Source organism: Thamnophis sirtalis, unplaced genomic scaffold, assembly GCF_051295495.1.
Source record: "Thamnophis sirtalis isolate CommonGarterSnake01/CBP01778 unplaced genomic scaffold, rThaSir2_p1.2 scaffold_1, whole genome shotgun sequence".
NCBI lineage: Eukaryota > Metazoa > Chordata > Lepidosauria > Squamata > Natricidae > Thamnophis > Thamnophis sirtalis.
Window position 1 is genome coordinate 127,566,655 of NW_028261381.1, and position 24,497 is coordinate 127,591,151.

Genomic DNA, 24,497 nt, shown 5'->3' on the forward strand with positions numbered 1-24,497 from the left:
TGAGAGAGAACTTATTCATTTATTAGCCTGATGTTTAAAAACAGGTCTGACATCCCAGAGAGCAAATAGTATAGCTAGTTGTCTGGAATGAAAGAAGAATCAGAAAAGGAGACAGCCACAAATTGCCTGATCTCTCCTCTCCTTACCAGGCTTCTGGACGTTTCACCAGCCAAGAGCCCAGGGCAGGGGCGGGGGTGGGGGTGGGGTGGCGATGGTTATTAGGGAAAGTCTCGGACCTCAGGAGGTCACTGTGCCTCAGATAGGCGGGTGAAAGTCCCTTTTTGTGAAATGGGGCCTTGGAGTTCAGGTGGGCCTTTTTGTTACGTAGCTGTCTCCCTGCTACGTTTCATCGGCCCTGCCGGAGCTGCTGAATGTGTTAGCTGGATTGGCGGTTGATTTCCCCAGGCTTATGATCCCGGGGGATTTCAGTCTGCCTTCCATTGGCGAGACATCCGAGTCAGTTCGGGAGTTCATGGCTTCCATGACAGCTATGGACCTAACTCAGTTAATTCAAGACGTCACCCATAATGGGGGCACATGCTCGACCTGATTTTTATCTCTGGGCAGTGGAGCCAAGGTGGCGCAGTGGTTAAATGCAGCACTGCAGGCTACTGCTAGATCAGGTCAGCGGTTCAAATCTCACCGGCTCAGGGTTGACTCAGCCTTCCATCCTTCCGAGGTGGGTAAAATGAGGACCCAGATTGTTGGGGGCAATATGCTGACTCTCTGTAAACCGCTTAGAGAGGCCTGAAAGGCCTATGAAGCGGTATATAAGTCTACTGCTATTGCTATGAATGATCTAGATTTAGGGGATATTTTTATCCAACCCTTGTCATGGTCGGATCATTTCCTCATCAGGCTTGACTTCCATACTGCTACCCCTCACCGCAGGGAGGCGGAACTGACTAGATGGTTCTGCCCCAGGCATCTGATGGACCCTGAAAGGTTCCTGTGGAGCTTGGGACTTTTCCTGAATCCCTTGCTCACAACTCGACCAAAGCCCTAGTGGAAGCCTGGGATAGGGCGGCCACTGGGGCTTTGGATCGTGTTGTGCCTTTGCAGCCTCTGACCCGGTGTCGATCCCGGTTAGCTCCCTGGTTTACGAGGAGCTCCGGGAGATGAAATGCCAGAAAAGACGCCTAGAGAGTGGTTGGAGGGCCAGCCGGTCCGAATCTGATCGAACACTAGTAAGAATTCACATTAAATCCTAATTAGTGGCGAGAAAAGCGGCAAAACGGCAACATTTTTCTGCTCTTATCGCGTCTGCAGATAACTGCCCAGCCGCCCTGTTTAGGGTGACCCGCTCCTTACTTAACCAAGGAACTGGGAAAGACCCCTTGCAGGGTAGGCCTGAAGAATTTGTTCAGTATCTGCAGGATAAAATCACTCAGATCCAGACAGGCTTGAACTCTGACTGAGTAGATTCAGGCGAGTCGACGGGGATGAATCTTGTGGATACCATCTGAGATGAGTTTGACCCTGTGACTCCCAAGGGCATGGACAGGATTATGGGGAGACTCAGTGCTGCCACTTGTGTGCTGGACCCGTGTCCCTCTTGGTTAATCTCGGCTTCCGGGCAAGTGACACGAGGCTGGCTCCAGGCGATTACCAACGCATTGAAGGAGGCAGTGGTGAGGCCCCTCCTTAAGAAGCCTTCCCCGGACCCAGCTTCTTTAACCAACTATCTTCCGGTCTCTAACCTTCGCTTTGTAGCAAAGGTTGTCGAGAGTGCAGTAGCATGTCAGCTTCCCCAGTACCTAGATGAAGCTGTCTACCTGGATCCGTTTCAGTCGGGTTTCAGGCCTGGATACAGCACGGAGATGGCATTGGTCGCATTGGTCGATGATCTCTGGCGGGCCCAGGACAGGGGCTGCTCCTCTGTCCTGGTCCTATTAGACCTCAGCGGCTTTTGATACCATCGACCATGGTATCCTACTGCGACGACTCAGGGGGTTGGGAGTGGGGGGCACCGTTTTACGGTGGTTCTCCTCCTACCTGTCGGATCGGTCGCAGTTTGTGTTGACTGGAGGGCAGGAATCGACCCCGAGGTGCGTCACTTGTGGGGTGCCCCGGGATCGGTTCTCTCACCCCTCCTGTTCAACATATATATGAAACCAGTGGGTGAGATCATCCATGGTTTTGGGGCATGGTATCATCAATATGTTGATGATACCCAGCTTTTCATCTCTACCCCAAACCATCCAAACGATGCCCTTGACGTGATTTCCCGATGCCTGGAGGCTGTGCGGATCTGGATGGGGAGGAACAGGCTCAAGCTCAATCCCTCCAAGACTGAGTGGCTGTGGTTTCCGTCATCCTGATTTGTGCATCTTGCTCCATCTTTGATGATAGGGGGAGAAATTTTAGCCCCCTCCGAGAGGGCCCGCAATCTTGGCATCCTCCTGGATACGCGGCTTAGTTTAGAAGAACACCTGATGGCCATGACCAGCGGGGCCTTTTACCAGGTTTGCCTGGTACGTCAGTTGCACCCCTTCCTGGATCGGAATGCTCTGTGCACAGTCTTTCATGCCCTCGTCCTTTCTCGCCTGGACTACTGCAATGCTCTCTACATGGGGCTGCCCTTGAAGAGCACCCGGAGGCTTCAACTGGTCCAGAATGCGGCTGCGCGGGTTATCATGGGGGCATCTAGGTGCTCCCATGTTGTACCCCTTTTAGGCGATCTGCACTGGTTGCCGGTTGTCTTCCGGCTGTGATTCAAGCTACTAATTATGTCCTTTAAAGCGCTCCATGGCTTAGGCCCAGGATACCTGCGAGGCCACCTACTGCCACGGTAGCCTCCCACTGTCCAGTGCGATCCCACAGAGTTAGCCTCCTCAGGGTGCTGTTGGCCAGACAGTGTCGGCTAGCGACCCCCAGGAGGAGAGCCTTCTTTGTGGGAGCGCCTTCCCTCTGGAATGAGCTGCCCCCGGAGCTTTGTATAATCCCCGACCTCAGGTCCTTCCGACGCGCCCTAAATAGTTGGCTTTTCCAGCAAGCCAGCCTGGCCTGAACAAAACAAAACAAATTATTGATTATTGTTAATTTTAATTGAATTTTTTTAAAAATGTTATTGTTAATCTTAATTGGGTTTGTTTTGGATATTCTATTTAATTTTTTTAACTTTTGTAATATGTGTTTTTTTAATGTTGTACGCCGCCCTGAGTCCTTGGGAGAAGGGCGGCATATAAATCCAATAAACCAAACCAAGCCAAACCTATCAGCAATGTATTTTGCTTTATCTGTTATTTCTTTGCCTTTCCCTGGTATTATGACAAGAGTCTCCGGCAAGCACACTGAAATAAAAAAAAGGGGGGGGGATTCCATCCATGAACTGTCCTTGTCCAAGGGATGGTCCTCCTTTACCATCTTTCACCTTTTAGCCTATGGGGCACTTCAAATTTGGTGTTGCATTCTTTGTATATGTGGGTTCTATATTTCTTGAATGAAATATTTAAGATGTAAATTGGAGGATGAAGCAAATATGGGGTACATTTTTATGTACATCAGAAATAAAGCTCTAATTTCAGACAATTGGTAATTTTGAAAGAGAACATGAAATCTTTATTCTTTTTATTTTATAGCGCCCTGTTTCTGCACAGTATCGATCATCAAATGCCAAATTGGTAAATATCGGGCTTTATATTGCTTCATTCATCATTTAGAAATTTAATCTACCGTATTTTTCGGACTATAAGACGCACCAGTGTATAAAATGCACCAAGATTTTGAAGACGTAAGTAAGAAAAAAAAAGTTTTTGTCCTCTCCCCCCTCCCCCCCAGGACAATCTGCAGGCTTCAGCAGGGCTGGAGGAAGGCAAAACACCCCCGTTTTTGCAAAATACGGGTGGAAAATGGGCCATTTTTCACAAACAAGGCATTTTTGCCTTCCCCCAGCCCTGCTGAAGCCTGCAGAGTGCTTCTGGAGGCTGGCGGAAGGTAAAAATGCCTCTATTTTTCCGGAAAATGGCCTGTTTTTCGTCTGTTTTTTGCAAAAATGGGATGTGGGAGCGGGGCTTTGGGAGGCCAAAAATGGCTGTATTCGATGTATAAGATGCACCAACATTTCCACATTCTTTTAGGGGGGGAAGGTGTGTCTTATACTCCAAAAAATACGATATTTTGCATTTAAAAAAAAATATGTTTGCAGTAATCTTTAAAGTGATGCAAATAGTTGTGGTAAAGAGGCTAATGGACATTGGGCAAGAATAAAAAATGTTTTTTTAATTGCAACATGTCCACGACTATAATTAATTATGGAAAAATGACATTCCAAATATTTTTTTGAAAATATTCTCTAGATTCTAGATGAACCTAGTTTCTACAATTTTGTTAATTATGGGAATATGGACGCTGTATACAACAAATCCTATGTAAGATCTTTATATCCTGTATTTTCTGTTGTTAGTTTCTGTCACTACTTTGAATGTGTCTGTTTGTCTGTCTTTAATATTTCTTCCAAGATTGCTACGTACACTAGAAAAATCCTGTTTGAGATTAAATAAGATTGTACACAAGTATGTTAGTACTTATACCACTTTAACATTTTGCAAAATGAGCCAGATTACCAACATTCCTGAAACACAGAAAAATGCCTGTGTAAAAAGAAAATCAACACAAAGCTATGCTGAGAACTCAAATCTGAAGGTGATAAGAAAAGAAATATAATATTGAAGACAAATTTAGTACTGTAGTGGCAGTGGCATACACATAAAGGACACAGCAAGTATTCAAGAATCTAAGGAAAATTAAAACACTAGGAATCCAATAATCCAAGCCTATCTTTCCAAGAGGAAAAAAGTTTTGATAATCTTTCATTTTTTTCCTTTAAAAGAAGAAGAAATCATATTTGAACTAGCTGCAAGGGTTATATGGGTTTGTTGTGTTAATGAGAAGGCATTCTAAACTAAATGGACCTTGGAATTAATCTGGCAAACTCCTTTATGTTAATAAATCCTGCATATCAAAAAATAAAGAAAGAAATGCAATCATAAATCATATGATAACAATAGTTTGCCCAAAGATAACAGATCAAGTATTGAAAACTTCGGTAATTCTCTTCCAGAAGGATTAACAAGAATACCATATTACATAATTAAATGTACTCTTTATTGGATTTCTGACATGCATTTTTTCTAGTAGTTCTGGAAATAACTCCTTTTGGGAACCAGCAGGAAATAACAAGGGCAACTGTCACATATCAGAATGACAGTTGCACCTCATTAATAGAAATATAGTTTGGAACAGTGGTTCTTCTCAAGATACTTACAACACCAAGTTCTTTTTGTTTTCCCTGTTCTAATCTGAGGATTGGACAGTGTTTTCTATGCCCCAGTTCCTAAGAAAAGGAATGTTCCAGTAAATACAGCTCATGTTCCTGCCAGGTTCTGAGGAATAGAAAAACTACTACTCACTCTTGCAACAGAGACTGCTAAGTGCCACACTGGGAACCTGTCTGTGTGCTGTGCACTTTGTGGCTGAAAAGAATATTAAATATTTCTGTTGCCTACAGCTATTTTCTCAATATGTTGAAAGTGTCAGGTGAAAAACAGTACATTCCATGAATTTCAGGAGGAAAAGATGGACAGATTCTTGGAGACACAAGAATGCATTGGGTAATGGCAGACACACAAGAAACAAATTTATCAGTCTTTTCGTGACTTTCTTGGCTATTATGGCCAAGCTAGTTTGCAGGATTGTATAAAATATATGATAATTTTTGTATACCTGATGTGTACTTTGGATTTTTTTTTGTATTGTGAATCCCTTTAGTGCAAATGCAAAATAAAATATATTCCCAAGATGTTTCTGAAATGAAAACGTTTAGTGAAGATTATAAATTAGCCAATGACAGGGCTTGTAAGATGAGCTACAGTCGGTATATCAGAGTTTTCTGTCAATTTCATTGTTGATTCTTAATGAGATAGCATTTCCCCTGAGGGAACAGATCTCTGGTTAAATTTCTACAATACACTATACATGGAACTGTCTTTGAAACCTGCTAAGAACCTGCAATTGATTCAAATGTAGGGGTCTGCATGTTAACCAGCCGGTACTGTTATTATCATATTATGTTATCTTGTATGCTCTGGGTGTTAATCAAAGGTACTAATCTTGACTTAATAAGTTGGTGCCAGGGAATCTGCAAGATTGGCTGCTCCAACCTAAGTCTCCACCTTAGGAAACCCTTCTGAGAGAAGCTGCTGGTGGTGCCTGATTTTTTTAGATGACTAAGGACAGAAAAGGTAGTTTCTCCAACATAGAAAAAAATTGGACCATGGACCAGACTCCACCAGAAATTAAATTCTGGAGGGTCTTAGAATGTTTGCTCATTGCTGACATTTCTTCTCTTTATTGTGTATTGTAATTTGACTTTTCATTTTTAATTACTATTTTGTTGGGTATTGTGTTGTTTAGAAGCGTGCTGCTTTAGCAACTTAAGGTCTCCAAAATCATTGATTCTGATATTAAAGAATCAAGTGAGAACTGAGAATTTTGGCCGTAGGCAAAGTAACAAGAAATATGTTTAATGCTTTGCTTATGGAGTCAGAAATCATCAGTGCTGGCTCTTGCTTTGGGGTGTGTGTTAAACACTGAGAATATAAAGTTTGGCGTTGGTTTCTAATGGGGCGTGGAGGCAAGGAGTATGAAACCTGGCATTTGTGCCTTTGGATCCTTCTGACTTTCGCATAATTCCTGACTTTAATGCCTGGCAAGTGTTGTTCTTATTACTGTTTTTTAGCCAAGTGCTTTTGGCATTTGAAATCTATTTAAATAATTGGAATAAAATCAGGAGGGGGGGGAAAAAGCCAAAACTGACTTCTTACTGTGATCCTACAGCGTTCCCGGCCCCTCTCTGCCAGCGATGCTGAGATGAAAAACCTTATCCCCTCTGCAAAAGAGAAAGTTGCAGGAAGGCATGTTGGCTCCATGCTGGGCCTCTCTATGGAAGAGGTAAAGCAAATCATTTACTTAATTATCAGATGTCTACTGTTAAGACCAAACAAGTCCATTAAAAACTCTGGGCAATATCCAATATTACAAACAGATTTAAATCAATATAACAAATTAAGAAGAATGGTAATTGTTCAGAGAGAGCAATAAAACATAGTCTGGATACAAATGTTTCCCTACAGAAGCACATCACATGCTCTAATCCAAAACATGAGAAAATTTGTAAGATTTGTTTAAATGAGGCTAGGGTGGGGACTGTAGAAATCTTGTGTGTGTGCCTGTGTGCACAGGCACTTTTTCAGAAGGCAGATGTTGCAACAAGGAGACTTAAGTCTTGGGTCCTATCAAACAAATGTTGAATTGATGGGACCTTAGTCATGTGAACTTTGTACAATCATGCAGCATTAGGAGAAATTGCAGGAGACAGTTAATTTCTTAGTATCAAGACCTATGGGACCCGCCTGTCAGAGCCTACCAACCTTTCCATACTGGAACCTAATACAGGGAAAAGAGAACCGCATTCTATCTTCACTCTTAATTCCCTGAGCCAGTCTAGAAGAAATACCATGATTAGTGGCACTGAATGCCACCAAGAAATGAAAAGGGGAAAAGGACAATTGCACCACAGCATTCCATCTCTTCCAGAAGTCCTTGACAAGTCTGATCAGTGAGAGGTGTGTGATCAATTAGATAGAAATTGTCCAAAACTGTTGTGTCCAGAAATATTGTATTCAGTCCTTGCATATAAATGCTTGTAAAAGGGAAAGGAGACTAATATTTTTAGTTAACGTGTTCGATAACTAGATATCTTTGTCAGATTGACATCTTGGAAGTACAGTGGATAACAAACGTCAAAAGAACAAAGTATCTACACTGTACATTGGAAGCATTAAAATTGGTGTTGTGACTAGGTGGTTTTTATTTACAAGGGTTATGTTTATATACTTTGGCATGTGCTGAGGAATCTCAGAGCTTTCTGCAAAATGAGATTCTTTCCCAAGCTTCAATTCTTTTGCCGTAGTGACTTCTAGGCTTCCTTCTGATTTTAGATAAAAGTGTTGCGCCGAGTGAAGGATGAATATGACAGAAGAGGCGGGTTCATTCGTATATTTCCTACACCATTAACTTGGGATACTTATGGGTAAGAAAAATTTAAGAAATCAATTCTGTTATCTTGGACGTTGTAGAAGACTAATATAAATGCTGCTTTTTCCTATGTTCTTATTACCGATTTCCACACTTGAAACTGCATTTTTAGATCATGTCTTCAGCATTGTAATAGAATAAAAGCTTACTACTGATTCTGTATGATATTATATGAATATTTTCCATTAGTAGATACTATAATATCATTACTTGTTTAGGTTTAGGTATTCCTCCTTCCAAACATATAATGTAGGCTTTTCCCCCCTTCCTTTTTGTTTTTTATAATAACCTTTGAGGTTTTCTTCTGTTCAGATATTTTTCTTTTTCATGATGAACTTTAATTCTCTTACTCTTGATTTCTTAGGCCTTTTCTTGAACATAAGACAACAATGAACTATATGCTGGCTACTCGTCTTTTCCAAGAAAGGTAGGAAGGCTGTTATAGTGCAACATGTACAGTGAGGCTCCTTTTGAAAGAGATGCACTGTGGTGGCAGTAGTTCTTTGAAATACAAACGCAGCTTAGAATGCACATATTCTTAAAACGATGCATGAGACACAAAACAATGCTCAGCAGGAGATGTTTTAAAAATCTTCAATTATAAGCATCAGTGTTGCTGTATGTACTTGATTGGGTGTGTATGCAAATAGACAGATATGGACAAAAATGAAATTATAAAAATAAAAGTTAATAGTTGATTAATCACACCCTTCATCTCTTTATGTGGCTATCAAAAATAAATTCAAAAAACTAAAAACTAATTCCCTTGTCCCAATTTTTTTTCTTACTCACTATACCCAGACAGCAATGCCAACTCTTCTTTTAGAAATAACTCCTTTGGCTATGCTGAGTGAAGGGATATTTACTTATTTTTATTTATTTATTTTTCACAAATTTGAACCGCCCAGCTTCTTCCGAGAGAGACTCTGGGCATGTAGAACAAAGCTTTAAAATATAAAAATAGTATATATAGAAGTTAAAAAAAATAGAAAGAGGCAAGGATGGTGAAGATGATGATGATGTTATTCATTCAGTTGAGTCTGACCCTTGGCGAGTCTAGGACCCAGATCTCTCCACATCTTCCAATCTTGCACTGTTTCTTTGAGTTTTTCTGTGCTCTGGTTGGTATCAGCTTTGATGGTGGCAATGATAAAGCACTATTAAAAGGGATGATTTTCAGGGCACTAGCCAGTCCCATGGCTGCATGTTTCTTTGGGGTCCCCATGGGTGGCCAGAGAGTTTTAATTTTAATTCCTTTTTGTAAAGCCAGGAGAGGGAGGGGCTGTCTTGTTTGGTGGGGAGGGCGTGAATATTCCAAAGGGCAGGGGGAATGACAGAGAAGGCTCTCTTCCTGGACCCCACCAGTTGAAGTTCTTTAACTGATGAGGTCTGCAACATAGCTTTCCTGCTTGACTGGGTGGAATGGGCTGGTGTAATGGGACGAAGATAGTTCTATAGTTTTTTTTAAAAAATCTTGGTTCCTTTCTATTTTTTTACTTCTTAATAATTTCTTTTCTACGTCATTGGTATGTGGTATGTGTCTATCCTAGTCATTCTGTATATCAGTGCAGCCAGAATTTGAAACCATTCCAGACAATAAGCGTTGCAACACTTTAATATTAAAGCATGTTATATTTGGCATTGCTTAGCATTTGCAGTTATCAAATGAAAGTCATGGTAGTAGCCTGGGAAAAACTGGGATATTGAAGGAAAATAACACTGGGATATAAGATGTGGATTCCCTGTGTGCCATGTGGTTCAGAAATTATATCATCAAGGTAAACTATGTAAATTGAATTTAAGAAGCTAAAATAGTAAAAAGTGCTAGAAAATGATGGTGAACATAGGGAAGGAGTGCTTATAAACATTGGACTGAAACTGTATGACAGTTAAGAATATTTAATATTTGATGACTACTGTATAAGCTGAGGAAGTAAAAGAATAATTCATATGCAAATAAAAGGAGGAGATTCCCAAGAACATAAGAATTGGCTTTCTGAAGTAGAGCAAAGTCTTTCCCGACAGTTTTTCCCAACAGTTGTCTGTCCAAATGCCTCTACAACTTTACTATTGCATTTAATTGAATGTCTTCTACTGTTCTGTTAATTTACAGTATTTAGTTCAGTGGTATTTTATTTGGATTCTTTATTATATGCCAGCATTTAGGTATTTCCAAATAATCCGGCTATTATAGAAGTCAGAAGTCACTTCTGACTTCAGAACAGTTTAGTGAAATAGAACCATTCTTATGTAAGAACTTGTGGTAATCCACCAATTTTCAAATATTTTTTGAACTTTTGGGGGAATGTATTTTAGGATGATTACCTGTTAGTCCTTCAGCTGATCACAAGAACAAATTCTTTCTCTTTGTTGTTCAATTTAATATCAATTTTAATGAAAACAAAGTATTCCTAAAGGGTGAAATGACTTGAGTACAAGTTTTATTTATTTATAAAAATACATTTGGAAATGAGGCGGAATCTAAGACATTTCAAACAAAAATATTTCCAGTAAACATTTTCAAAATGTTTCAAATGCTTGCATTTCACACTCTCTAACAGACCAAGGTGGCTTCAGGGCATTGCATCAAACAATAAATGGTATAGAATTGTTTTGTGAATCTAAGGTAAAACCCATGCCAGTAGATCATGTCTTTTAAAATGGTCAACCTTACGGAATTATTTTGCAACAGTTTTATGATATTGTCACCCATCCACTTCATCCTCAGTAGTAGTAAGCTAGGAACCAACCAGTGCTCCAAAATCATTTTTTGTTACCATAATGCTTCTGCCAGGTAAAGATTTCACACTCAAGATAGTTGCTGGAGTGTATGAATCTGGCTATTGCGCCTGTGTACTGCTGTTAAGGGATGCTCACATTGGAATTATTCAGCAAATTAAGAGAGAGCAGATCTATCAATGATTATGCATATTGACAGTGGAGATGCAAAGGATATGTTTATGAATCCTGGGGAAGAAGAATAGGTAAGACTGTGAGGGCAGCTCTGCTAAAACAGAGGCACATCTTAGCCCCGCATTTTATTTCTCACAGTGATTTGTCAAATTTTTTAGGTACTCAAAGACAGGGCATGAACTTCTCTCTTGCCATTATTCCCCTGCAGCAGTAGACTTGGGCATCATCATGAATCAACAGTGAGCTTTTGGTTTCTGCATTTGCTGTCTTTGAAAGCACAACATGGACATTATTCTGATCTAGCAAGGCAATGCTAATTGTCTTTAATTTGACCTAAGCTGCCATTTTTATCAAACAGTTTAGTTTTTCTAACAGTATTTTTATAGATTTGTTACGCTTTGAGTTAAACCTATCATATAACTAACATAATCACTTCTATTTCTTTATAGAGGAAGTTCAAGGAAAGGACCAGTTCCTAGACGAGCTCGGTAAGACTTGAAATGAAGCTTCTGATGTCATGCAAAGGACTCCATTGTTTTGTAAATAGGCCTTCCTGAATATTGTCAAGAATGGTACATGAACTGTGGACCATAGCCACATTGAAAATGATATATAGAACCTTCCCAAAAGATGCTGTCAAAATGCAATTTTAAATGTGGCAGAGGAAAATGATTAAAACATGAGGTCTTAATTATATAACCTTTGTTTTCATCTTATCTATTTTTTGCAGGCTATTTAAATATTTGTTTATCTGTCAGCATTAAAAATGTGTTCCAATTGTAAGCAGGTCAGATTCGTATTTTAGTAATCTTTGGTTTGGTGGTTTTCATTTGGATAAAAGAAGTAAGGTGCCCATTTGTAGTATATGTGATCTTCCTTGAGTTAAACATTTAATCCATTTTGTAAACATATGGTGAGTAACTGATGACGAGGCTAAGGCAAGACAAGTATGATAATTTGTAAAATATTTATAACTTTTTGCCATTATTACCGTACAACTTTGTAGTCAACAATTTGACTTCTACAGTAAAAGTTGCTAAATGAACAGTTGAGTTTGGCTAATGTTAACTGGTTGACTAGTATTCCCTCTGTAATGTTTATTTCCTAGGTTTCCTATGTAGGATTAGGAATAGGTAAATCAGACTACAGCCAATTTATGTCAATATTCCATTGAATTCGCATTGCTTTTAGATAATTTTGTATTGGATTTTATGCACATTCTTCCTAATATTTGGCATTTTATACTCATGCCTTCATTTTAAGATACACATGTGAACACACCCATTTTGACATTTGAAAAATATTTTCTGAAGTGTTTAACAGTGCTGATGTAGAAAGTTCATAGATCAAGACTACAATTAAGTTATTTGGATTCTGAAATCATAACAAACCAAACCCATAATGATTCCCTTAATAATCACTTAACATAGGAAGCTATCTGAGGTTGATGTGGGAGTAGAGAGGTCATTTAAATCCCTTCCAGACTATAGAATATTCTGGATGATTTTAGACTATTCATTTTCTCTCAGCCATCCCACTTTATAGGCTTGTTATGAAGATAAAATTAGGGATGACCTTAAATATGGGGGTCTGAGTTCCTTAAACAAAAAAAATTCTTGGGCAATTAATGATTTTTCAGGGGTACCTACTTCACAGAGCAATTTTGAGCTTAAATGGATGACCAGGATAAATATATGACCTTTACTTCCTACTCGGAATAATGAAATAAATCTGATTTCTATGGATCTTAATCCCACATAGTTATAAAAAGGCTAACTGGGACACTATAGAATATTATAAATAAATCAGCTTTTCAGTTGTTCCAGCAGAATTTCTTAATTCTTGGCCATTGTCCTATTAATATAAAAGAACAGAAGGCAAGCTTGCCAATCTTTTTCTGGAATCCTCATATGAATGCATATCTTACTGATATTATGAAGAATCAAATAAAATATAGACAGTTTTGAAAGAGATTATAATAGACAATTAGTTGCATGTTTGATTATAATGTAAACATTAATGCCTCTGAGCTCGAGTTTTCAGTAACATCCCTCTGCTACTGTTGTGCCATCCCAACTTCTCTAGTTTTATTTCAACTGAATTCTCTTGTAGAGATTTCCAGTAAATTGAGCTGCCAACTATGAATTGTGGATGGATTTCCCCGGGAACTGATGATTTTGAGAGTGGTCCACAAAATTGCCACACACTTTTTTTTAAGCAGCTCAATAAGATTTAATGAGGGTGGCAAAATGCCACCATAACATTTGGTTTTAAAAGGCATTGATTTGCTTTTCAAAACCTTAATACATTTTGTTTCATTTTTGTGGAAAGCTGAGGTCTCACTTTTGACAAAAATAAATACAGCTAGGTAACTTTGTTCAAAGTGATTTGATGGCTTTAGAAGTGACAGTGTACTGTGTCCTCCCCCCCCCCCCCCAATATAGGCCGAGGTGGCGCAGTGGGTAGAGTGCAGTACTGCAGGCCACTTCAGCTGACTGCTAGATCAGCAGTTCAGCAGTTCAAATCTCACCGGCTCAGGGTTGACTCAGCCTTCCATTCTTCCGAGGTGGGTAAAATAAGGACCCAGATTGTGGGGGCAATATGCTGACTCTGTAAACCGCTTAGAGAGGGCTGAAAGCCCTATGAAGCGGTATATAAGTCTAACTGCTATAGGCAAAGTGGGAAGATCATTTCGATGTCTCTGGGCATTGGGACAAAAACCATGAAGGGTTTTCTGTGTTCCTATCTTTTGCAGGTTAGCTCTTGCTGCTGAACTGGGTTTGGACATTATAGATTGTAACGCTCAGCTTCATGCTGCTTTGTATGAGCGGAAACTATTATCACTAGAGGTTCGAAAACAAAGGCGAAGGTTTGGCAAACTGAGACCAGGAAGACTGTCAAGATTGTCAGGTACATACATGTCCTGCTTATTTTCCTGTAGCGTGGATATACAGGTTTAATGGAGAAAAACCATATCTTGTATGTGTAAATGCTATCCTTGGAATCTAAAAAAAAAGTTTGTACAGATTTCCCGTTTGGCTTACTTAGTGCTCTTATATAATCCATTATTACCCATTTAGAGATGTAAGCACTGAATGATATACATCAGACTATATTTTGTTTTGTTTTAAAATTTAGTTTGCTAAAATGTTGAGAATTGGAAATATACTGATTCTGACAGGTACATCACAATCAGCTGATTTTATCCTCAAGTCAGAAACAGAATGTGAAGAAGAGGAGGAAATGGAAGATGAAGAACTAGAACTATGCCAGGGTGAAACAGTCGGGTCTCTCAGAAATATGCCTGTGAAATTTAAGCCACAGTTGACAGAGATGGTGAAGCCCCCCCACCAAGCCAAATTACCAAAGGAACCTGAAGAGAAGCCTGCAAATGAAGGGCCTCCTCCTCAAGAGAAACTGGAACCAGTGCCAAAGAATACTGATCCTCCATTTAATTTGCTACAGATTCTGCAAGAGAACAGGAATCTAAGGTAAGAGAGTTCATGGGATTGATTTGGCTAAAAGACTTGGGATTCCTTCACTGTTTGTATCATATTGCTGATTGCACTGGGATATGGGGAAGTTGACATAGAAAATAGCTGAGTTGTGGTAGAACATCTAGAACAGAGGCGTCGAACTCGCGGCTTGTGGGCCAGATGCGTCAGGTACTGGCCACTCCCATGCCCGGTTTAGCGAAGGGGGAAAAAGTTGTGATATGTCACATGATGACACCATGATGACGCGAGTTTGACACCCCTGATCTAGAATATCTAACTATGGAAATAGTGGTATAAAATGCATGGATGGCTGTCTGTTTTTGTCAGCAGTTTCCTCTTTGAAATCTAGAGCTTAAAGCAGAAAAAAAGGGGTTCAGCAGGTTCTGAAATTCATTTTTTCTATCTTCGTAACCTCCTCCAGCCACTATTATTGAAAATTAATAGCACAATTTCTCACCATTATGAAGTATAAAACTCCCCATTATGGTAATAGTTTTAAATATTTAAAAAAATAAATCCATCTCAAACTCTCCAGACATTCAGGTTCAGTCCATTCAATTTTGCATCATTGGTCCAACTATTGAAGCCCTCAGTTTCCCCAAACATTTCTTCTGACTTAAAGTAACTTTAAGTTTAGAAACAAAAAACAGGTATGTTATAAACAATTTTACTACTGATTGTTCAGTATCCTTTCAAGCCTGGAACTGGCTGTGGACCAGGAGTTCTTTTATTACTAACTAAATGCCCTGGCACCTTTGGTGGAACACTTGAGCAACCTCTGCCTTACTCTTTCGACAGAGGACTTATTTGCTACTGAATTCATGAGAAACTCCCTGTTAGGTAAGCTCCCCGTTGTGAGAGTGAGTGCGTTCAGAGAAGCGTTGTGAGAGTGGTGTTGGAGAACACACAAACCAGCATACAGAGACTGCAGTTTAAATAGGCTTTTACTTTCGTGGAAATAGAGGTATCAGAGTCCATCAAACAGTCCAAGTCATACATGGTTAAGACAGTCAGTCATCAACGTCTTTCAGTTAAGGGAGAATCCAAATAACATAGTCCATAATCATACAAACAGTCCGGTACACAAAGTTTGCTAGCAGTTGCAAAACTTACAATAGCTCACGCTATACGGCACCTCTAACAGCCAGCTTCCAAATACTCAGATCAGATCAGCATCTAACAGTGATTCTGACTCCATTTTATGGCTGATTGAGGAAACAGCAACCAATCACATTTACAGCATGATTTAAAGAAACAGGCATTGTTACATAATTTGTATATTGCCAACGCAACCGTTAGATTATATTCCTGACATTCTCCCCTTTGGGTAGGACAATATATAAATCTTACAATCGTAATCTGTATTCCTTGCAACTATGTTTATGCTTTATATTACCTTGGGCCTTAGTAAAATGATCTGCAATGTTATGTTCAGACATGCAGTACTCCAGTGAAACTAATTTACCATTCACACTTTGCCTTACATTTAGATATCTTAGATCAGTGTGTTTTGACCTAGTTTTTACAGCAAGATTGGATGCCATCTGAATTGCTGCTTGATTGTCTTCATAAACAACAATAGGCTCTCGTATATCAGGTAGTTTATAACAAACCAAATCCGTACATAATAATGACAAACATGAGAATTCAGCCTCCATATTTGATAGACTTAAATGTTTTTGTCTAATAGACCGCCATCCAATTAGTGCTTTCCCCAGGAATACAACAAACCCTGATGTTGATTTCCGTGTAGACACATCTGTAGCAAAACTTGCATCAGCGTATGCAGTTAAGCTCAGATCATCCTTAGGTTCTAAATACAATGCATAATGCATCGTTTGCTTAAGATATCTTAATGTCCTCTTAGCAGCTTGCCAGTGCCTTTCAGTAGGTTCAGCATTAAACCTGGCTAATTGATTTACACTATATGCTATGTCGGGCCTTGACCAATTACTCAGATAGGATAAGCTACCAAATAATGATTGATAAATACCTTTATAGAACACAGGGCTTTTTACATCATCATGGCTAAATTCTTGACTCATTGGAGTTTTAGACGGTTTACACAGTTCCATCCTAAACGTTCTGAGTAACTGGTTAATCTTCTCAGTTTGTGAGATTTTGTATCCTCTAGTTTTATCTATTTGTAAACCAAGATATTGCCTAATCTCACCGAGATGTTTTATACTGAACTGCATTCTTAACAGTGTTATAATCCCCACAGCTTCTTGCTCAGTTTTAGTGATTAATACTATGCCATCAGTGAACAATAGCAACAATGAAATCACCCCATCACTTTCTTTCTTAAACAAACATGGATCAGCCATGCCAACTTTAAAACCTATCTTAGTTAACTCTCTAACTATACATTGATTCCATTCATATCCTGATTGCTTCAAGCTATAAAGACTCTTTTTCAACCTCTAGCAATCAGTTTTACTATCAGTTTTGAATCCTGCAGGCTCTGTAAATATATAGTATGTTGCAACGGTGCATGAAGATATGCTGTCTCTACATCTAAATGATTGACTATATATTCATTCTTAGCTGCCCACACTAATGCTGCACGTAATGTTGTAGCCTTTAAACTAGGTGCAAAGACCTCATCATAGTCATTGGCTGACTGAGCAAACCCTTGTGCAACTAACCTGGCTTTATAGGTTACAGTCCCATCTACACTATTTTTAATTTTGAAAATCCATTTACACCAATGGCATGTTTACCTGGTGGTAACTTTACATTTTCATATACTTCTAACTTTTGCAATGATTTTAATTCCTTTTTCATTGCATCTTTCCAAGCTTTCTGTTCCTCAGTTGGATATAGAGTTAATTCTTGGTAATTAGCAGGAACTTTATTTGCCTGACATGCTATAGACGCCTGATACCTGTCAGATGGTCTCGATACATGGGTTGAACGTCTAGGTATTTCAGGACTCACCAGTGGACTCTCCTGTATAACCTGATCTTGTTCTTCTGGTTCTTCCTGTAACTGTACTTCTTCCTTAATTTCTTTAATTGCTGATTTTACTACCTCATCATTAGGGAATACTTGGGTGTCGATAATTACATTATCATTTGTTTCTAATTTATTCCACTCCACGTGTTCTATAAACCTAGCACTAGCGCTACAGTAAACCTTAGTTGTGCCTTTCTCCCAAAACCTAAATGACCTATGGTTATCCTCATATCCTACAAAAAATAACTGTCGAGCTCTATGTTGCCCTTTCAGTCTCACTTGTGATGGTATATGCACCCATGCTGGGGCTCCGAATGTATGTAGGTAACTCAAATTTGGTTTTCTGCCATGCCACCTAGTGAATGGCAATTCACCGGCTTTTGTATTCACCACATTATTTAAAATATGGTTACTACACATCATAGCTTCACCTCACAGTGTTTCCGGCAAACCTGAATTAACTATCATAGTTTGAGCCATGGCCTGTAATGTTTTCCCCCTTCATTCTACAAACGAGTTATGTTGTGGCCTATAAGGAGCAGAACGTTTGTGCTCGATTCCAGCTGTTTTTAACATTGTTTGAAATTTATAATTGGTAAACTCCATCCCATTATCAGTAACTACAGTAATAACCTTGGCTTTCATCTTTCTTTCCGCAAACCTCAGCCAATTAAAGAAATTCTGAAACATTTCTGTTTTGTTTTTCATTAAGTAACAGAAACCATATCGTGAATAATGATCCATGATACTCAAAACATAACAGGCACCTCCCAAACTGGGTTTCTTAGGTCCTATTATATCAGCAAAAACAACCTCCAGAGGTTCCTTTGTTTTAAAACCATTCAGTCTGTTTGCTGGAGTAACTTTGCTTTTCTCCTGATTGCAAACATTGCAGTTTAAATATTTTCTGCATGTGTTTAGTTTTACTCCTTCTGCCAACTTAAGAGTTTGTTGCAGCATCTTGAAATTAATGTGCCCCATGCATCTATGTAGTAAATGGGGTTTAACATTATGATAAGTTGTGTTAGCCATCTGGTCATCCGGTATATCATACAAACCGTTGTTTAAAGTAGCAGTAACCCTGTTACCCTCCTTTTCAATAATACAGATATCTCCCCTAAAGGTTACCACATAGCCAATTATAACCAGAGCCCTAACCGATAGTAAGTTGAATTTCAGGTTAGGTACATATAACATTGGTAACTGCACTGTGATGCTCCACTATCAACACTATCCACTATCATATCATGGTTTACAGGTGCATTGCTAGATATAGCCAAAATAGACATAGCTAAGTTGCCATTAGCATTTTTTCTAGCTCTTGCGGCATTCTGTTGTTTTGCCTTTTTACAAAATCTAGCTATATGTCCCTTAGCCCCACAAGAAAAACATTTTCGAACAGTATAGGCTATAGAAGGTAACTCCTCATGTTGTGGTGGTTTCTCTCTCAGTTGTTCTCTTTCCATCCTCCTTCTTCCAACAGTCGTGCAGTAATGTCAGTCAATGTTAGTTCATTTTGGGTTAGGACTTCAAGAGAAGATACAAAAACATCATAACTCTCATCCAGTGAGGAGAGTATGATATAAACTTGATGTAGCTCAGAAAAAATTAGTTCTTTTTCATGTAGCTCCTGGAAAACTCCTTTCATAAAGTTTAGATGAGCGAACATATCTCCACCTTTTAGAAGACATGCCCTCAACAATTTGCATGTAAGATGTATGTGTGCACATACATACATAAATCATCTTCAAATTCTCCCAACATCTTGCAGCAGAATTTTCTCCACGAATATGTACTAATTGTTGGTCATTCAGTGTTAGACCAATTATACACAACGCCCGTTTGTTGCATCGCTGAAAATCTGCTATCTTCTTGGCATCATCATCGTTAACTGGATTCCAAGCAGTTACATTTGGTGGATTCTGTACAGCATCCCATAAACCTTCGCTATGCAAGAGTAGACTGCACTTCATATACCAGGAAACATAGTTTGTTCCATCCAACCGGGTTATCATTGATAGGCTTGTTGATGGGTCGCTCGCCATCTTCTCCAGGATAGTAACAATCACTACTGAAACAGCTGTCTGTATGCAGTATTGCGTATCAACACCAACTCTCCTTTAGCTACGTCTGGTATAACCTGGGCCCATAACCAGTGTTAGGTAAGCTCCCCGTTGGGAGAGCGAGTGCGTTCAGAGAAGCGTTGTGAAAGTGGTGTTGGAGAACCCACAAACCAGCATACAGAGACACTGCAGTTTAAATAGGCTTTTACTTTCGTGGAAATAGAGGTATCAGAGTCCATCAAACAGTTCAAGTCATACACGGTTAAGACAGTCAGTCATCAACGTCTTTCAGTTAAGGGATAATCCAAATAACATAGTCCATAATCATACAAACAGTTCGGTACACAAAGTATGCTAGCAGTTACAAAACTTACAATAGCTCACACTGATCACTTTACGGCACCTCTAACAGCCAGCTTCCAAACACTCACATCAGATCAGCATCTAACAGTGATTCTGGCTCCATCTTATGGCCGATTGAGGAAACAGCAATCAATCACATTTACAGCATGATTTAAAGAAACAGACATTGTTACATGATTTATATATTGCCAACCCAACCGTTAGATTATATTTCTAACACTGCCAGATTCTTTTTCAGTAGGCAAGCTGTTGGAACAATGGTAGTACATTTCTGGAAGGCTTTTGAGCAGATAGAAAATTTTCATTGTCAAGCAGCTGCTTTTTTTAAAAAAACAATCTTATAATACAATACTTGAGCTCCAAAAAGTATTTGGCACCTGATTGTGTTAGGATCACAGCATTCCTTTGACTCCTGTTAAAGATTGGTTGTGACCATATGGGACAAATGCTGCTATCACTCCCAGATCAGCAAACCAACTGAAGGAGCAGGAGGCTAGTAATTATGCTAGCTGCATAATGGTAGTGGTGGGCATGGTAAAGATTATACTGATAGTGATTTACTGGTAGTGATGTAGCCTTTCACAGCAGATGGCAATCAAGTAATGATGAGCATACGGGCTTAATGGTTGTGTTCCAGCTTCCTAGACCAGTCAGAAATCCACCTACACAAACCAATCAGGGACAGGCTAATCAATAACCTGTTTGACTGGAATGTCTCCAAAATGGATCAGATAGGGATGAAGGACCACCTTTCTTAGACTCCTGTGACACAGACCACAAAAATCAGTTTGCCTGGTTCAGATACAAGATCCCAGCTAGTCTTTGTTCCCTGTGAGTTACCAAGAGGTACACCATAAAGCAGTTCCCTGTTTCTTAAGGTGCTGGCTGCAATTGCTGGTAAAACAGCACCTCTGTAGAAAATTATGCATGGCAATTCAGTCTGAATACTTATCGTTGCTTGATGATACTGATTTATTATTCTGGCAATTGGCAGCTATCTGCCTTTGTTGATTTCTGAAGCCAGCTTTGGGTTCTTGCCTTCATGCACTGTTTAAATTTCCCAGGTGCATCTAATCACTTTTGCAAGACAGTGCCATAGTAATTTAATGTTTCTAAAATGTTCTGTATTTATAGATGGTATATTTTTCTTGCTACAGTTTTCTCTAAAATTTAATGTAATCTGCCTAGTTAACTGTATATGAAGTAAGTTTATTTGTCCAGAACAGATTTACATTCAAAGGCATTTTATTTAGAAAAGGCTTTACATTCTCTACAATTTAAAGCTATTGTGACAGCATTTCGTATCATGTTGCTATCAGATATCACTTTCTGTTATACTTTTGTCTATGATTTGAAAAAAAAATCACAATTTAAGTACAGATTTTGCTTACTATTTTGGTATTCGTCTCTAAGATAAATGAGCATCCAAAATACTCAACAAACTTTTATTTAGATTGTTCAAAAGTTTTGACAGCTACATTAAAATGGAAAAATAAAAATATTTCAGCTGGCTAGAAAACATATCCTAATGTAATATATACATTAAGATCATGGAGAATCATAACTCCATTTGTGTTTTTATATATCTTTCAAGTTGGATCCATATTTAACAATACTTGCAGTTGTGTCACATGAAAATTGAAGGGACTTAAGTTAATAATCAGCAACTTTTCACGTTAATTTTAATGGAAATAAAGGATGATTGAGTACAGATCCAGCTTTTATGTATGGAAAACCATTTCCTATTATCTAATCTGACAAAGTTGGAATCTCTTAATTTCAGTTTGTAGGTGATAGAATTCGCACCTTATAGGTTTGGTTTGGTTTATTGGATTTATATGCCGCCCTTCTCTCAAGGATTCAGGGCGGCATACAACATTAAAAAAAACCCACATATTACAAAAGTTAAAAAAAAAGTTTTAAAAAAGTTTTAAAAAAGCCAAAAAAATTTGGCTTGTCTATTTTCTGCAATAGTGAAAACACATAAATGGATAATGCAGTTGGTTAGAATATTAGTTCCCATAGTATCTCTTGAACAATATAAGAGCAAAATTTTAATTTATTTTGTATAGCCACCCATTACACATTTGTAACTCTGGGCAGCTCATATAGAGTAATTAAACAACCCAGCAAAAAAGCCAACACAGTAAAAACAACTCATTTAAAATAGATTAAAACAAATTAAAACCAGAAAGTATAATAAGCAGGCAAGTGCAACTCATGCATCAATCAATACAGTCGTCTAACATAACTGGATCTCCCAGGACCATTACAGAGCCATGTCTTTAGAGTCTTTTGAAAGCCAGCAGGGGGTTGGAACCAATGTAACCTCTGGGGTGTGATGTTCTAAAGCAGGCCTGTCAAAGTCGCAGCACGCAGGCTGGATGCGTCACGTGCTGGCTACGGCCATGCCCGGTTTAGTGAAGGGGAAATGTCCCAATATGTCACATGACACCACTGTGACGTGGTTAGTTTGACACCCGTGTTCTAAAGGCTGGGCAGAAAAGACTCTCCTTCTGGGTCCCATCAGATAAGACAACATGGGAATGGGGAGTATTCCTTGTAAAACATTAACCAATGAGAAGAATCACTGCCAGCATTTTACAGAAGTAAATTGACTAGTCTGAGTTGCTGAGTCATTAAAAGCTTTGGCTATTAATCCAACTTCACCTTTTTGAGGCAATATAAAGTTAATTTGTAGAATGAAATATAGAGGATACAAAATTAAAATATGGCAATTTTTTAACTGGTCATGTTCTTGGCTAACATTCTTCAAAGAGCAGTGAAAATTGTATTAAGAGCTTATCCTCTCCACTTAACTTGAATAACATCCATAGTTCTCACAGTATCCAGAGAATAATTAATATACAGCAAACATATTGATTTGCACGAATTTGCTGAGAAAGTGCAAATGTTGCCTTCCGAGGTTGTGTTTGAGAGAAGAGTTTTCTCTTTTAAACTTGAACTCATCTTCCATATTTATTTTGGCGACATGGACATTTTGGCAGCATAAAATTTCAGTTTGGAAATTTAGAAATTTAATCCTTTTCACTTGGAGCTCTGTGATACAGTTCTGCAGTTTTACTGGATTAATCAGGCTTCTCCAGTTTTATTCCAGTGAAACTGTGTTTTTTCTGATCCAAATTCTAAACGATTTATCCCCTTCTTAACAGCTAATAATGATTGGCAAAGGTCTTGGAGAGTAAAAGCTGTATTTTCATGGGTGTCTTTACCTCTCTCCTGCAGCAAAGTTCAGGCTCGCAGAGCTTTCTCTGCTTACCTGCAGCGGGTCCAGCTGCGTCTGATGAAAGAGGCTGGTGATGAGGTCCACAACCCAGTCTGGGCTGCCAAGGAAGATGAGCAGATGGTAAGAAATGGTGTGCTTGCCCAGTACTTTTCAGGAAGGGACCCAGCTGTTCCTACTCAGCATTCCTGAATCAGAGTCAGTAGGGAGCTGATTCCTCTCAGCTAGGGCTGAGCAGAACTGCTGAACGTTTAACCATTTGCAATGTTAACACATCTTACCTTTCTCCATAATTTAAAACAATTTGAATGCCTCTGTTTGATCCTGTCTAGTTTTTGATGTGCAGAACAAGTAGAAGTGTGTTTGGCGTCTGATAGAGATTAGGTTTAGCTGAATAGAGCATGGCTAAGGTGATAGCCAGTTTAGAGTGCTATATTTCTTTTGCATTTAGTTCCCCATGACCTCTTCTTAAAATCTGTATATAACTTGGCTACCAAATATATATCTGAGTTGTTTTTCTATTTCCCCCAATCACATCACTTTGGGTGTTTTATATAAAGTACTGGATTTATAGCACTTAATGAGATTGCTCCACATTTCTAGTCTTTGTCATCTTAGCCCAAATGGAGACTTTGTGAAAACAGGCAGTGCGTATTGAGCCAATCTAGCTCAAAGATTAAAAACCTTATGTCAGAAATAAGGAATAATCAGTTTGCCTCAGTGGAAAATGTTACCCCACTCTTTCCAAGTGGAAAATTGAAACTGGCTTTCTAAGAGCTACTTTGTCTGCTCTGCTGTGAAAAATAATATTTAGAGTAACAGTTCAGACCAATCTAATATAATGCTAATGAGAGGTAAATTGTGAAATGTAATGGTTTGGCTACGAAACAGTTCATTTACATGTTTAGTAGGGCATCTAGCCAAAAGTAAATCCAAACTGGAGACAGGATGTGTTTGAAATCAAACACCATAGCAGGCAGCTTAATATTTATTTTTCAGGGAGAGTTATTTCTTCTCTACCATTATCTGGTAACAAAGAAGGAAGAAATAATAATAATGCAGTCCTTAAAGTAAGATAGTATGACCAAAAGTAATTCAAGTAATGAATAATGGCGGCAAAAGTATACCTAACCAAAATGACATGCAAAAATCTGCTATCCTTCAGATATGTGATTTTTATCTGTGGCTAATAAACAGATAAAATAATATAATAGACAGGTTAATAGACAGCAATAATAGACAATAGCATTGTACATGCTTTAAAATGATTTAGAACATGGGTGTACAACCTTGGGAACTTTAAGACTGTGGACTTCAACTCTCAGAATTCCCCCACCAGCCCTGTCAAAAGTCCATGAGTCT

The 24,497-nt window shown here is 38.9% G+C and overlaps 1 protein-coding gene across 12 annotated transcripts in view; it reads left to right on the forward strand.

The window, feature by feature from the left end:
• The window catches only part of TTLL5 (tubulin tyrosine ligase like 5), a 146,170-nt gene that overhangs the window by 46,861 nt on the left and 74,812 nt on the right, over window positions 1-24,497 (forward strand). For 10 of the 12 annotated variants that reach the window (XM_087724452.1, XM_087724446.1, XM_087724459.1 and 7 more), the window contains 8 exons: window positions 3,582-3,623; window positions 6,838-6,951; window positions 8,001-8,092; window positions 8,462-8,524; window positions 11,460-11,498; window positions 13,766-13,920; window positions 14,192-14,501; window positions 23,138-23,258. In XM_087724452.1, coding sequence (XP_087580578.1) covers window positions 3,582-3,623; window positions 6,838-6,951; window positions 8,001-8,092; window positions 8,462-8,524; window positions 11,460-11,498; window positions 13,766-13,920; window positions 14,192-14,501; window positions 23,138-23,258 — 936 coding nt within the window. The remainder of the gene's footprint in view (window positions 1-3,581; window positions 3,624-6,837; window positions 6,952-8,000; window positions 8,093-8,461; window positions 8,525-11,459; window positions 11,499-13,765; window positions 13,921-14,191; window positions 14,502-23,137; window positions 23,259-24,497) is intronic. The other 2 variants (XM_087724430.1, XM_087724437.1) reach the window with 2 other exon arrangements.